This window comes from Myotis davidii, unplaced genomic scaffold (genome assembly GCF_000327345.1).
Source record: "Myotis davidii unplaced genomic scaffold, ASM32734v1 scaffold395, whole genome shotgun sequence".
Lineage (NCBI taxonomy): Eukaryota > Metazoa > Chordata > Mammalia > Chiroptera > Vespertilionidae > Myotis > Myotis davidii.
In genome coordinates, this window is record NW_006287904.1 from 2,644,731 (window position 1) to 2,656,247 (window position 11,517).

The 11,517-nt window shown below is 42.7% G+C and overlaps 1 protein-coding gene across 1 annotated transcript; it reads left to right on the forward strand.

Annotated features, from left to right (window-relative positions):
• Nucleotides 1-1,345: 1,345 nt before the first annotated feature.
• Nucleotides 1,346-2,483, forward strand: LOC102770946 (thioredoxin-dependent peroxide reductase, mitochondrial-like). The gene is made up of 3 exons (XM_015561290.1): nucleotides 1,346-1,507; nucleotides 1,724-1,969; nucleotides 2,298-2,483. The coding sequence occupies exons 1-3, from the start codon at nucleotides 1,346-1,348 to the stop codon at nucleotides 2,481-2,483; spliced, it is 594 nt and encodes a 197-aa protein (XP_015416776.1).
• The last annotated feature ends 9,034 nt before the right edge of the window (nucleotides 2,484-11,517 follow it).

An 11,517-nucleotide genomic window follows, 5' to 3' on the forward strand; every position in this document is an offset into this window, starting at 1 on the left:
ACCTTTCCCATGCCTAGAGATGGCAGTGGATTGCATTGGCCAAAAAAATGTTTATTTATTTGTTTTTGTTAATCCTCATCCGAGAATATTTTTTCCATTGCTTTTCCAAAGAGAGTGGAAGGGAATAAAGGAAGAGAGAGAGAGAGAGAGAGAGAGAGAGATGTAAGAGAGACACATTGATTGGTTGCCTCCCAAACACCTCAATTGGGGTTGGGGATTGAACATGCTACTCAGGTACGTGCCCTTGACCAGTAACTGAACCCATGACCCTTAGGTATGGGGGCTGACACTTCTAACCACTGAATAATTCTAGCCAGGGCCGTCAAACAAAACCTTAATCAGGAAATAGACTTCCCAGATTACAGGACTGGTTTGAAAAATGTCTTAGGCCAGTGGAATTGGAGTTTCTGATCAGATTCTGGATGAATGCTAAACTTTCCAAATATAAGAGGCTCACAGAGGACCCAGACTACTATAATCTATGATTGTGGTCATTATTGATGTTCAGGCTTCCCGCTGCAGTTTCTCCCAGGAGTCGGTTTTTAAGATAGCGAGAGCTCTAGATGGCATTTGGTACCAGCCCCTGCCTGCAAACTGTCACTCTGTGTAAATCCCTTAGTCCTGCTGGATCTCTGGAACAAAGCTAATCTGCCATTTGACACCTGGGCTTGTCACCTTTAATTCCAGACTTCTGAGCTGCCGTCTCCGGGGAAATAAAGGGAAGGATTCCTCTTCTGCCCTCACGTAGTTCTGACATCCATTATGTGACTCCTGGGCTCCTGCACCCAGGGGCACACAGCTGCACCTGTCTCCTCTTCTGTGTAACAGTGGAAAGCCATTTCTGAGTTTTTGACCTGCCCACTTGGCAGTTGTAACTTCGGAGAACAAAGGAGCTCTGTGGCAACAAATAAGTTCCTTTATAGAAGCCGTTTCTGTTAGAAAGTTTATAAACAAAGAGAGACTTTGAAAAAGAAAAATCTACTTTTGCCCCACCGTTTTTCGTGTGTGTGTGTGTGTGTGTGTGTGTGTGCGCGTGTGTGCATAGCTATAGCTATAGCTATAGGTCTTAACAGAGCACTCTCACCAGATAAAGCAACTGGTTATGGTTGAAAGTTAAGGCAACAAGGGCCCGCCTGGGCTCCAGCTCAGGCCCCGCCCCTGCAGTGTGGCCCCGCCCATCCAGCCCCGCCTCCTCTGCTTCCGGGGCGCTCCTCACCGCACCACGTGAACAGAAGATGGTCGCAGTGCGTCATGGATGTTCCGCGTCACGGTTGCCGGCATGTGAGTGCCATTCCTTGGGGCATCTCTGCCTCTGCAGCCCTTAGGCCTGTGCTTCTCGAGGAACATGCTGACAGATGTCCCATGGTCTGCTTCCAGTCGAGCAAAATTGGCCTTGAGCACCAGTTCCCCTCATCATGCTCCCGCCGTCACCCAGCATGCACCCTATTTTAAGGGCACAGCCATTGTCCATGGAGAGTTCAAAGAACTAAGCCTTGATGACTTTAAGGCAGCGGTTCTCAACCTGTGGGTCGCGACCCCTTTGGCAGTGGACCGACCCCTTCACAGGGGTCGCCTAAGACCATCCTGCATATCAGATATTTACATGACGATTCATAACAGTAGCAACATTCCAGTTATGAAGTAGCAACGAAAATAATTTTATGGTTGGGTCACAACATGAGGAACTGTATTTAAAGGGCCAGAAGGTTGAGAACCACTGCAGGGGAACTATTTGGTGCTCTTCTTCCATCCTCTGGATTTCACCTTTGTGTGTCCCCCAGAAATGATTGCTTTCCGTGGCAAAGCCAGTGCGTTTCATGATGCGAACTGGGAAGTTGTCGCTGTTTCCGGGGATTCCCACCTCAGCCATTCTCGCCTGGATCACAGACCGAGGAAGAAGGGCGGTTTGGGCCACATGAACATCGCACGTTTGTCAGATTGGACTCAGCGGATCTCCCGAGACTGCGGTGCTGCGAGAAGGCCCTGGTCTTGCACTGAGAGGTCTCTTCGTCATGGACCCCAATGGAGTCAGCAAGCATGTGAGTGTCAGTGACCTCCCAATGGGCCGAAGCGTGGGAGAGACCCTCTGCCTGGTGACAGGGGAAATATGTGGTGCTCTTCTTCCATCCTCTGGATTTCACCTTTGTGTGTCCCCCAGAAATGATTGCTTTCCGTGGCAAAGCCAGTGCGTTTCATGATGTGAACTGGGAAGTTGTCGCTGTTTCCGAGGAAGAAGGGCGGTTTGGGCCACATGAACATCGCACGTTTGTCAGATTGGACTCAGCGGATCTCCCGAGACTGCGGTGCTGCGAGAAGGCCCTGGTCTTGCACTGAGAGGTCTCTTCGTCATGGACCCCAATGGAGTCAGCAAGCATGTGAGTGTCAGTGACCTCCCAATGGGCCGAAGCGTGGGAGAGACCCTCTGCCTGGTGAAAGCATCGCAGTTTGTGGAAGTCCCTGGAGAAGTCTGCCCGGCAAATTGAACCCCGGATTCTCCTAGGTAGGATCAGGCCGCATCCGACTCCTACCAGAGAATACTTGGAGAAGGTAAATCAGTAGTAGATCATCTCACGTACACCTGCAGTTTCTCAACAGAACCAGGGTTGGAGCTCATTTTTAGCATTTCAAAGATGATTATGTATAGAAAGCAAAAAACAATTACGTTTGCATTAATAAATAATACTCTAAAGGTTTTGTTTTTGTAACATTGGCTGAGGCTTTTTATTTATTTATTTAAAATATATTTTATTGATTTTCCACAGAAAGGAAAGGAGAGGGATAGAGAGTCAGAAACATCGATGAGAGCGAAACATCAATCAGCTGCCTCCTGCACACCCTCCGCTGGGGATGTGCCCGCAACCAAGGTACATGCCCTTGACCGGAATTGAACCCGGGACCCCTCAGTCCGCAGGCCGAAGCTCTATCCACTGAGCCAAACCAGTCAGGGCAAGCTGAGGCTTTTTAAACATGGTTAGTTACTAACATGAGTCCTTTATTGGTAACTTCTTAATGGCTAGCTAGTTTATAGACTGCCTAGCTCACTTGCTTCTTTGATCAATGTCTTCAATGGGAACCTCTCCTCATGGTCTTCCCTGAACCTCTGTGTACACCAGTGTAGGACAAGTAGTGAAAGCCTCTGATCAAGAGTCCTGAAAATTTCTTTCTGAATTTCTTTCTATTAAACTGAAAATTTTTTTAAGTTGACAAAGATCATAGCTTTAAGTTTTAGTATCAGCGGTCTAATGTAACCCTTGGAGTGGAGATAGATTTGATTGGAACAATGTGAATCATGTATTTTAAAAAAAAACAACACACTGGCAAAGTGACCTAACTGATCATGCATGCTCCTCTTTCCTGAGATTTGTAGTTTCAATAGTAACTTTGCTTATTTTATTTGTTAGCTGACTTAGTGTCTGCATACATTTTTAAATATTGATTGGAGATAATTATAGAGGATATTCATTTAATCCAGGAATTGCATTTTGGAATCATTGTAATTATGTTTTCTGAAGCGTTCAATGTAAAGTATAAAAAAAAGAAAGTTAAGGCAACATGAATAGTAATGTAGGGAAGAAGTTCGAAGTCCATTTCTGGTCTCATGACCATTTGCAGAAACAAGGATTATAGCAGCTTCTCACATTTTCTTTCTTGCTCTGTTATGCATATATGTTTATGTATCAACTGATTTACTTTTAACCTCTTTCTCTTAAGATTTCAAAATGTCTTGTTGGTGGGTAACTGGCCAATGACATGCTTAGATTACAGCATACCAAGGTGGCAGTGTGATAGACTAGAAGGAAAATGAAGACCAACCAGTGACAAATGGGACATTGAATCTCCCCTTTTGGGGAGAGGTGAAGTGCGTCTGTTGTATGAGAGACAGGCACTTATGTTCAGCTTTGCTGCTCTTGGTGCTTGGAAGATTAAATATGTGTAGAAAGCTGTATTTGGACAATGAGTGCTGAGGGGGCAGACTGTGGCAGGTATGGTGAATTGATACTCTCAAATGCCATTTAATTTCCTTCTAGATGTAGAGTTGGAAAGCTAGTACACCACTTTCCCGAGACTCCTGTGCAGACAGCGTTCTGTGAGTAGCGTAGGTTCTGCCAATTAGATGGCCTCATGCAAAACTGGAAGGTGGAAGGGATGGAGAGTCCTACTGCTGTTGCTCCTGGCAAGCAAGGACATAAAAGTGTGCATGCTCACAGGCATCTATGGAAGCTGGACTCAGCAGCTCATTCTCTAGTCATCAGGTTCAAGGCTACTTCAAGGCAATCATGGCAGGAGTATGGAGGATGGCAGCAGCTTCCTGAAGTCTGGGCTACAGCTCCAGTAATTTGTCATTGAATTCAATAGCCTGTGGTATGCTTGTACCTTCTGTTTCGCCAGCCCTTCCACAGCTTGGTGAGTACCTAATACTGAATGTATTAAATACCTTTTAGTTTGAAATACCTAGAGCGGTTTCTCTTTCTGTTTTGAGCTCTGGCTTTCAGGCATAGCTTGGAGAGTTCTTTCTGTGGCGGAATGGAGACTCAAGAGGATTCACTAATCTTCATTTTTATGAGCTGAGTTCAAGGATCTGTTTCTTTCTCAAAATTTACTTCATCATTCCCACGGCCCCTTATTTTAGACATTCCAGCCATATGTATGCATTTGTTTTGGTAGGGTGCAATGCAAAGAGATTAAGCTGGGAGTCAGAGAACCTAAGTTAATAGGCACCAAAAATTCAGGGAAAACCTGTGAGAGACACTTGAGCTCACCAAAAATTTCCACATCCTGAGCTATATCCACAAAGTCAGTAATGGGGAAAGGCAATGTATTTTTAGACACATAAATAATTTAGGTCAGAATATTCCAGGTAGCATTGCATTATAGCTGAAAACAAACCTCAATTTAGATGGTTATAAAGTGATTTCAATAAACATCATTGCTAAAAGCATAAGCATTTTAATTAGCTCATCTGTAACTCTGCAGGGCCTGCTGAGATATAAATATACATATATATTCATAATATAGATTGTTGGGATATTTTCTTATTACTTGCATTCCTCTCTCCTCCTTTCTCATTACTGTTTTGTCATAAAATGACTTCTATCTTTGGAGTGAAAAGAGAGTTCTGTTTTCTTGTGTTCTGGGGTCATGGAAAATTAACATAATTACTTACTTTTCTGGAAAGGGTAGGGGGTCTAGGATATTCACATTATCTTAATTCACAAAAGCATTTTAAGGACTTCATCTAGAATTTAGACTTCCCTGTTCCCCGGTTCTAGTGAGGAGCGGATGAGTTGACTAAGTTTTGTCATGGTAGAGAGGCTAGAGCCCAGGGAAATGCATTATGGATGAGCAGCTAAAAGGGGACAAGGGGGAGGGGGAAAAGGGTTTTCTATCCTTTTTTTTTTTGCTGGGTCTACTCAGGAATCCTATGAGACATGATGGGATTTCCATACTCTCTGAGCCTTGGATGGGGAAACCAAGGCTTGAGTCCAGAACTCAGGCCTAGTAAAGAATATGGCTATATCAGGGTTCAGGAGTGCCTTTGGCCTCAAGTGATGTTTGAAGGAGCACTAGGAAGTTGAGAGATCTTAACAAGAAATATGGAAAAACAGAAGGAAATGCAAGTCAAAAATAACAATTAGAGGCAGAAATGGAAGGAAGACAATAGCAACCCTTGATGTCTGCACCAGAGAGAACATTAGCAAGACACTTGGGAGTTTGTAAGGTTCTTTCATATCCACTGACTCTCATGATTTTGGAGGTAGTGGTAGAAAGAACTGAGGCTTTGTAAATAGACACACTCTAGTTTGAGGTCGGTTCCTGAGCCATGGCTGAGAAAGTTGTGTGGCCTAAGAAATAGTCTTACTCCAGATTTGAGATTGGTATTTGTTTTGTTTATCCATTGCTGTGTTACTCACCACCCCAAAACGTAGTAGTTAACAACAACCACAATTTATTTCTCATGATTCTGTGGGCTGAATAGATAATTTTGTTACTTCATGTGGTATCAGCTGGAGTACTGAGATGACTGGTAGCTCCGAAATAGTATCATTCAAATGGTAGAGAATTGGCACTGCCTACTGATTGAAGGCTAAGCTGGCGTTGTTGGCTGGGAGCCTTGGTTCTTCTTTATGTGGGCCTCTCCACATGGCTGCTTGAGCTTCCTCACAGCATGGTAGCTGGGTTCTAAGAAGGAGTGTTCCAGACTTCAATGTACAAATGCTTATCAAGCCTCTACTTGTGTCATGCTTGCTAATGTCCCATTGTACAAAGGTAATCACATGGCCAAGTTCAGAGATATTGTGATAGGGGGCTAAACAAAGACATAGATACTTGGAGGTGTGGTTCATTAGGGGGCACCAAAGTAATAGTAACAGTCTACTACACTCTCTAAGAATCTGCTTGGTAACCAGAGTATACAAAATATTGTCCATGGCTCATCCCCATCTGAAATTCATGCTCCACCACAACTTCCTTTTTTTAAAAATTGATTTTATTGGGGTGACATTGGTTAATAAAATTCTATAGGTTTCAGCACAACTTTCCTGCTAAACTCTGTCAGAATGTTCCTTCTGCTACTGAGTCATAAATTGGCCTTCCAGTTTTAGACACATGTCTTAGTTTACTTAGTATAGGGCACTATCGGGCATTATGAAGAACATAGAAGAAATATGAGTCTTGTTTCTGTCTTAAGAAGTCAGCTGGCCAAATGGTGAGATAAAGCTAGTATACATGAGAACCAGCAAGAGCATAAAGCAAACGAGGGACAAAAATCAAGAGAAGGAAGAGATAAATGAAGACCAGAGTAGAAGGAGAAATTGCTTTTCTCCCTTTCACCTTCCATCCCTCTTATTCCCCTTTTTATTTTATTTTCTCATTTACCCAACCTCTTCTGATCCTCTACTCACCTTAAGCTGGGATCTTCCTAAGTCGATTGTGAACCAGACTCATATACTGTATTATCTATTGCTGTGTCACAAAATATAAAGCTTTGTGGCTTAAAATATTTATGACCTTTCATAATTGAGTTGTGGCCAAGCTGGGCTATTCTGGGTTAGGGTCTTTCATGAGGTAGCCATCAAGATGTCATGTGGAGCCCTGGCCGGGTTGGATCAGTGGATAGAGTGTTGGCCTGCAGACTGAAGAGTTCCAGCTTTGATTTCTGTCAAGGGCATGTACCTAGGCAGCCGGCTCGATCCCTGGCCTTGGTGGGGGTGCATGTGGGAGGCAACCAATCAATATATCTCTCTTACATAGATGTTTCTCCCTTTCTCTCTCTCTCTCTCTGTCTCTCCCCATCCCAGTCTCGCCAGAAATTAATGGAAAAATATCTCCGGGTGTTTAACAACAACAACAAAATGTTATGTGGAGCAGAAGTCATCTAAAGGCTTGACTGGGGCTGGAGGATCCACTTCCCAGGTGGCTCACTCCATGGCTGGCAAGCTGGTGCTGGCTCTTGGTGGGAGGCCACATCCTGCACAGGCTGCTGAGGGTCCTTATGACATGGCCTCTGGCTTCTCCCAGGGCAAGCAAGTCAAGAGAGTAAGAGTCAGGTAGAAGGTATTCTTTTCATGACCCACTCTCATAAGTCACATTGCATCACTTCTTCTCCATTCCGTTTGTTAGAAGTAAAACCCCAAGTATAGCTTGCTTTTAAGTGAAGGAAGAATTAGCCTTCACCTTCTTAAGGGAGCAGTGGCAGAGAATTTGCAGACACTTGAAAGCTAGCATATCTGTATTTCAAGGGTTCTTCTTGAGGTCACTCAGTACATTCTCTCCCCTTTCAGTAGTTTCTGAGACACAGACAGTCCCCATCATGGTGATAAATAACTCCAGGAATACAGCAGACAAATGGTTTCTTAGTAACCGAGTCCTTGTTCCATTTGTAAGGAAGTTCTCTTCTCACACAGGCCACAGCTAATGCTGACCCTAGCAAGAATGAAGGAGGGCTCTCAAAAACTAAAGTCCTTTTGAAAGGACAAAGAAGAGCCTGTCTGGTGTGGCTCAGTGGTTGAGTGTTGACCTGTAAACCAGTGGGTCATGGTTGAATTCCCGGTCAGGGCACATGCCCGGGTTGTGGGCTTGATCACTAGCAGGGGGTGTGCAGGAAGCAGCCGATCAATGAGTCTCATCATTGATGTTTCTATCTCTCTCTCCCTTTCCTTTCCTCTCTGAATTTAATAAAAATATATTAAAAAATAAAGGATGAAGAAGATTTGAGTGGAGACCACTGTTGATCAGTCAAATCATGAATACCAGTATTCCCCTTTGTCCAGTCAGGGGAACAGGCTATTTCTAAGGTGAACTTTCTATGACTGTCCCTTTGCTTCCCTTGAAATGAAATGTAATTAGACTGTGCTTATGTTTTGCTTTCCCTCATGCACTCTCTGTGGAATTCATTATCTCTGATTTAGTAAAGTACATTACATACTCAAGGAGTCAGTTCAAGGAATTCCAGCTTATCTGCTAACATCACTCTCCTCTCCAACTACTACTTCCCTTGGAAGAATCTGCAAAGATTAGATTTGACCTGCTGCTGTGAAAAATACTAAAAGAAGAAAGGTAAAAACTGGATTAAGGAGTCCTCAAGTCTTAGAAGGAATTATCAGGGCTATTAAAGGAATAGGTTTTGCCTTCTTTTGGTTGTCATCACTTTCTCTGTTCAGATTTTCCACTGAGACTTTGATTAGAGCTGGTCTCACCCAGGCTGGATTCTGCATGACCAGCCCACTTGTATGGAATGAGAGACTTGAGCTCAGTGTCTTGGTTTGAGTTTGGTTATAGCACTAGACACAGCACTAGGTGCATAGAGGTCGCCCAGATCTAAGGGATGAGTAGGTGGGAGAGAGTTTGGGAAACAGGATGAGATTTGAACTGAAGGCTGACTTGAGTCCAAGCTCTGGATTTATTACTAAGCATCCCATCACTTTACTCCTGTCATTTGACCATCTTTCCTGTGACAGGAGAGGGGCAGAGGCAGTCTGGGACACTAGGCGTTCTATGGTTTTGAGATATTGCGGTGTTTTGGAGGAATTAGAAATGTAGTCACCAGATGTGGCAATATCTAGAGAGATGCTTTAGCTTAAGACTAGCTCTATGCTGGTGTGATGGAACAGACTGGAGATAGATGCCCCATGTGTATTTGTCTAGGGGAAGGTCACTGATCCTTCCTGGACCACACTTGACACAACTCTAGGATAAAGAGGGGGTGGCTGCTCTTCTGGCTCTAGGTCTTCTGCTTCCAAGTGTTTTCTCCATCAGCAGCAGTATTGATCAAGGATCCTATGAAATTACTTGGGCAGTGCCAAATACTGGTGATAGAACACACTCAGCTAGGTCCTGGGGATTCTTGGGGACCCTTGTTTCCTGAAGTGGGTTGTCAAGATGGTGAGCTAGAGCCTCCTCCTTTTCAGTCATGAACTCTGGAGGACTCTCTTGTAGTTTGAGAATGATCTGAATTTGGGTATTCAAGGGGCTATTGATTCAGAGTCCTTTGGAATTGGAGGCAATTTTATAGAGATAATTGAGCACAATTCCTTCATTCTTTTCATGAGCCCTAGAGAGGTGAAATGAACAACAATTTAACAAATTAATGGTTAGGCTCATGACTCTGGTTACTTTCAATTGAGAATTTCCTTCTATATTATGTCTTCTTATACCTTCAAGGAAAAACACAAATCAAAGTTCTATTGATTTCCAATGCCAGTATTAAGCTCCTGTGTCAGGAGCCTAGCACAGGGCCTATCACATAGTAGGTACTCAAAAAGGACTGGTCAAAATAATGAATGTGTGAAGTTCTATGACATACCTATTATAGGCTTTTTTTTAAATAATAAGGTATAGGATTTTTCTTATGGATTCTAAGTTAGTAATCATTTTCCACACCAAATTCCTTATCTCCTATGCCTTCTTCTTTGACTTGATTCTTTCAGTGAATAACTCAGAGATATTTTCCTTTTACTTATTTTATAGATCATATTCTTATCTCAGTCCCTTTGTCTTATGATGACAAGATCTAGATACATAGATGTGATGGCTCTTGTGCAAAAACTGTGTCACTTTCAAACTGATTTATGAGATTAGTCCAAGGGCAGGTACATGTAAAGTCTTGGTTCAGGATTTACAAAGAGGTGTGTAAATAAAAACCGATGTATCTTTATTGATTTAGGAAACTGTAATATCAAAAGTTATTTATAAAAGTCTGACTCTTTTTATATTCCTAAAACCTCATTTTCACTGTTATTAACTCACTACTCGTGTCCTCAATAAGGATATTACAAACTTAATTGATTTTGAGCTCGCTGATTTTGAAGTTAATGAAAATGTTTATTTCAGTAACTTCACTCTTGTTTTTTTTCTTTGCCATTAAAGTTGGTGATATCAATCCCAAATTGATTTGCCTAACAGCAGAAGGGGCTAAAAATAAGAGACCTCAATTCTCTGGAATTTTTCCAGTTTTATATCCTAGATAATAATATATCAGTTCAAGAAGGCATTCTGGCTCTTTCTCTTGGAAGACTTTTTTGTTTTTTAAAAGACTCCATATTTGTCTTAATATTTAAGAAAGACTTGAGTTTCTACTTTGCTTAAAGAACATCTGATGACTTCTCATTGCTCCCATGAGAAGCCCCAAATATTTAGAATGGGATTCTCACCTCTTGATTATTTGGCTGCTCACATACCTCCTTTCCATACCCCTTCTTATTGCTCCTGTCACACACTCTTTATTCCTTTCCCCTCAAACTTTAATACTAATAGTGTATTAGTTATCTATTGCTGCATAAGAAGTTACTCCAAAACTGGAGATATTGTTCCATGGTTCCTGTGGATCAGGAATCTGAGCAGAGTTTAGCTGGTTCTTCTGCCTCAGGGTCCCTCTTCTCACAAGGCTGCAGTCAAGGTGGTGCCTGGGGCTGCAATTATCTCAGAGTTCAACTGGACCAGGATCTGCTTCAAAGCTCACTCATGTTGTTCAGTGTCTCTTGGTCTCAAGTCTTTGTTGGCTATTGGTCTGAGATCAGCTTCCGTTACTTGTCAAGTGGTTTTCTTATCAGAGAGAGAGAGAGAGAGAGAGAGAGAGAGAGAGAGAGACAGAGAGAGAGAAAGAGAAAGAGAGAACCAACAAGATGGAAGTTATAGTCTTTTGTAACCTAATCACAGAAGTAACATCCTATCTCATTTTTGCTGTTTCTGTTGGTTAGAAGCAAGAGAATAGGATCAGTGTGTCCCAAATCAGGCAGAGTGTATGCAAGGACATGACCAGGGGGTGGGGATCATTGGGAGCCATGTCAGAAGCTGCTGATGACAAATAGGATTTATGGTTAACATTCATTGAGTATGTGGCAGGCATTCTGCTAAGACCTTTCTCATACAATGCTCACAAAAATTCTTTTGAGTAGATAATGTTTTTATTTCTATTCTAGGCCTTAGAAAGGTTAAGTAACTAGAGACTCAGAAAGGTTAAGTAAACAGTAAGTGACAGTGGCAGGATCTGAGTCCTGTTTTTTAGGCTCCAAAGTCTTG

Bases quoted from the DNA above. Each gene is read 5' to 3' on its own strand.
- LOC102770946 (XM_015561290.1), top strand. From the start codon at position 1,346: ATGCTGACAGATGTCCCATGGTCTGCTTCCAGTCGAGCAAAATTGGCC. The intron at 1,508-1,723 runs GCAGCGGTTCTC...GAACCACTGCAG, and splicing joins TAAGCCTTGATGACTTTAAG to GGGAACTATTTGGTGCTCTT. The intron at 1,970-2,297 runs GCTGCGAGAAGG...GGATCTCCCGAG, and splicing joins GGATCTCCCGAGACTGCGGT to ACTGCGGTGCTGCGAGAAGG.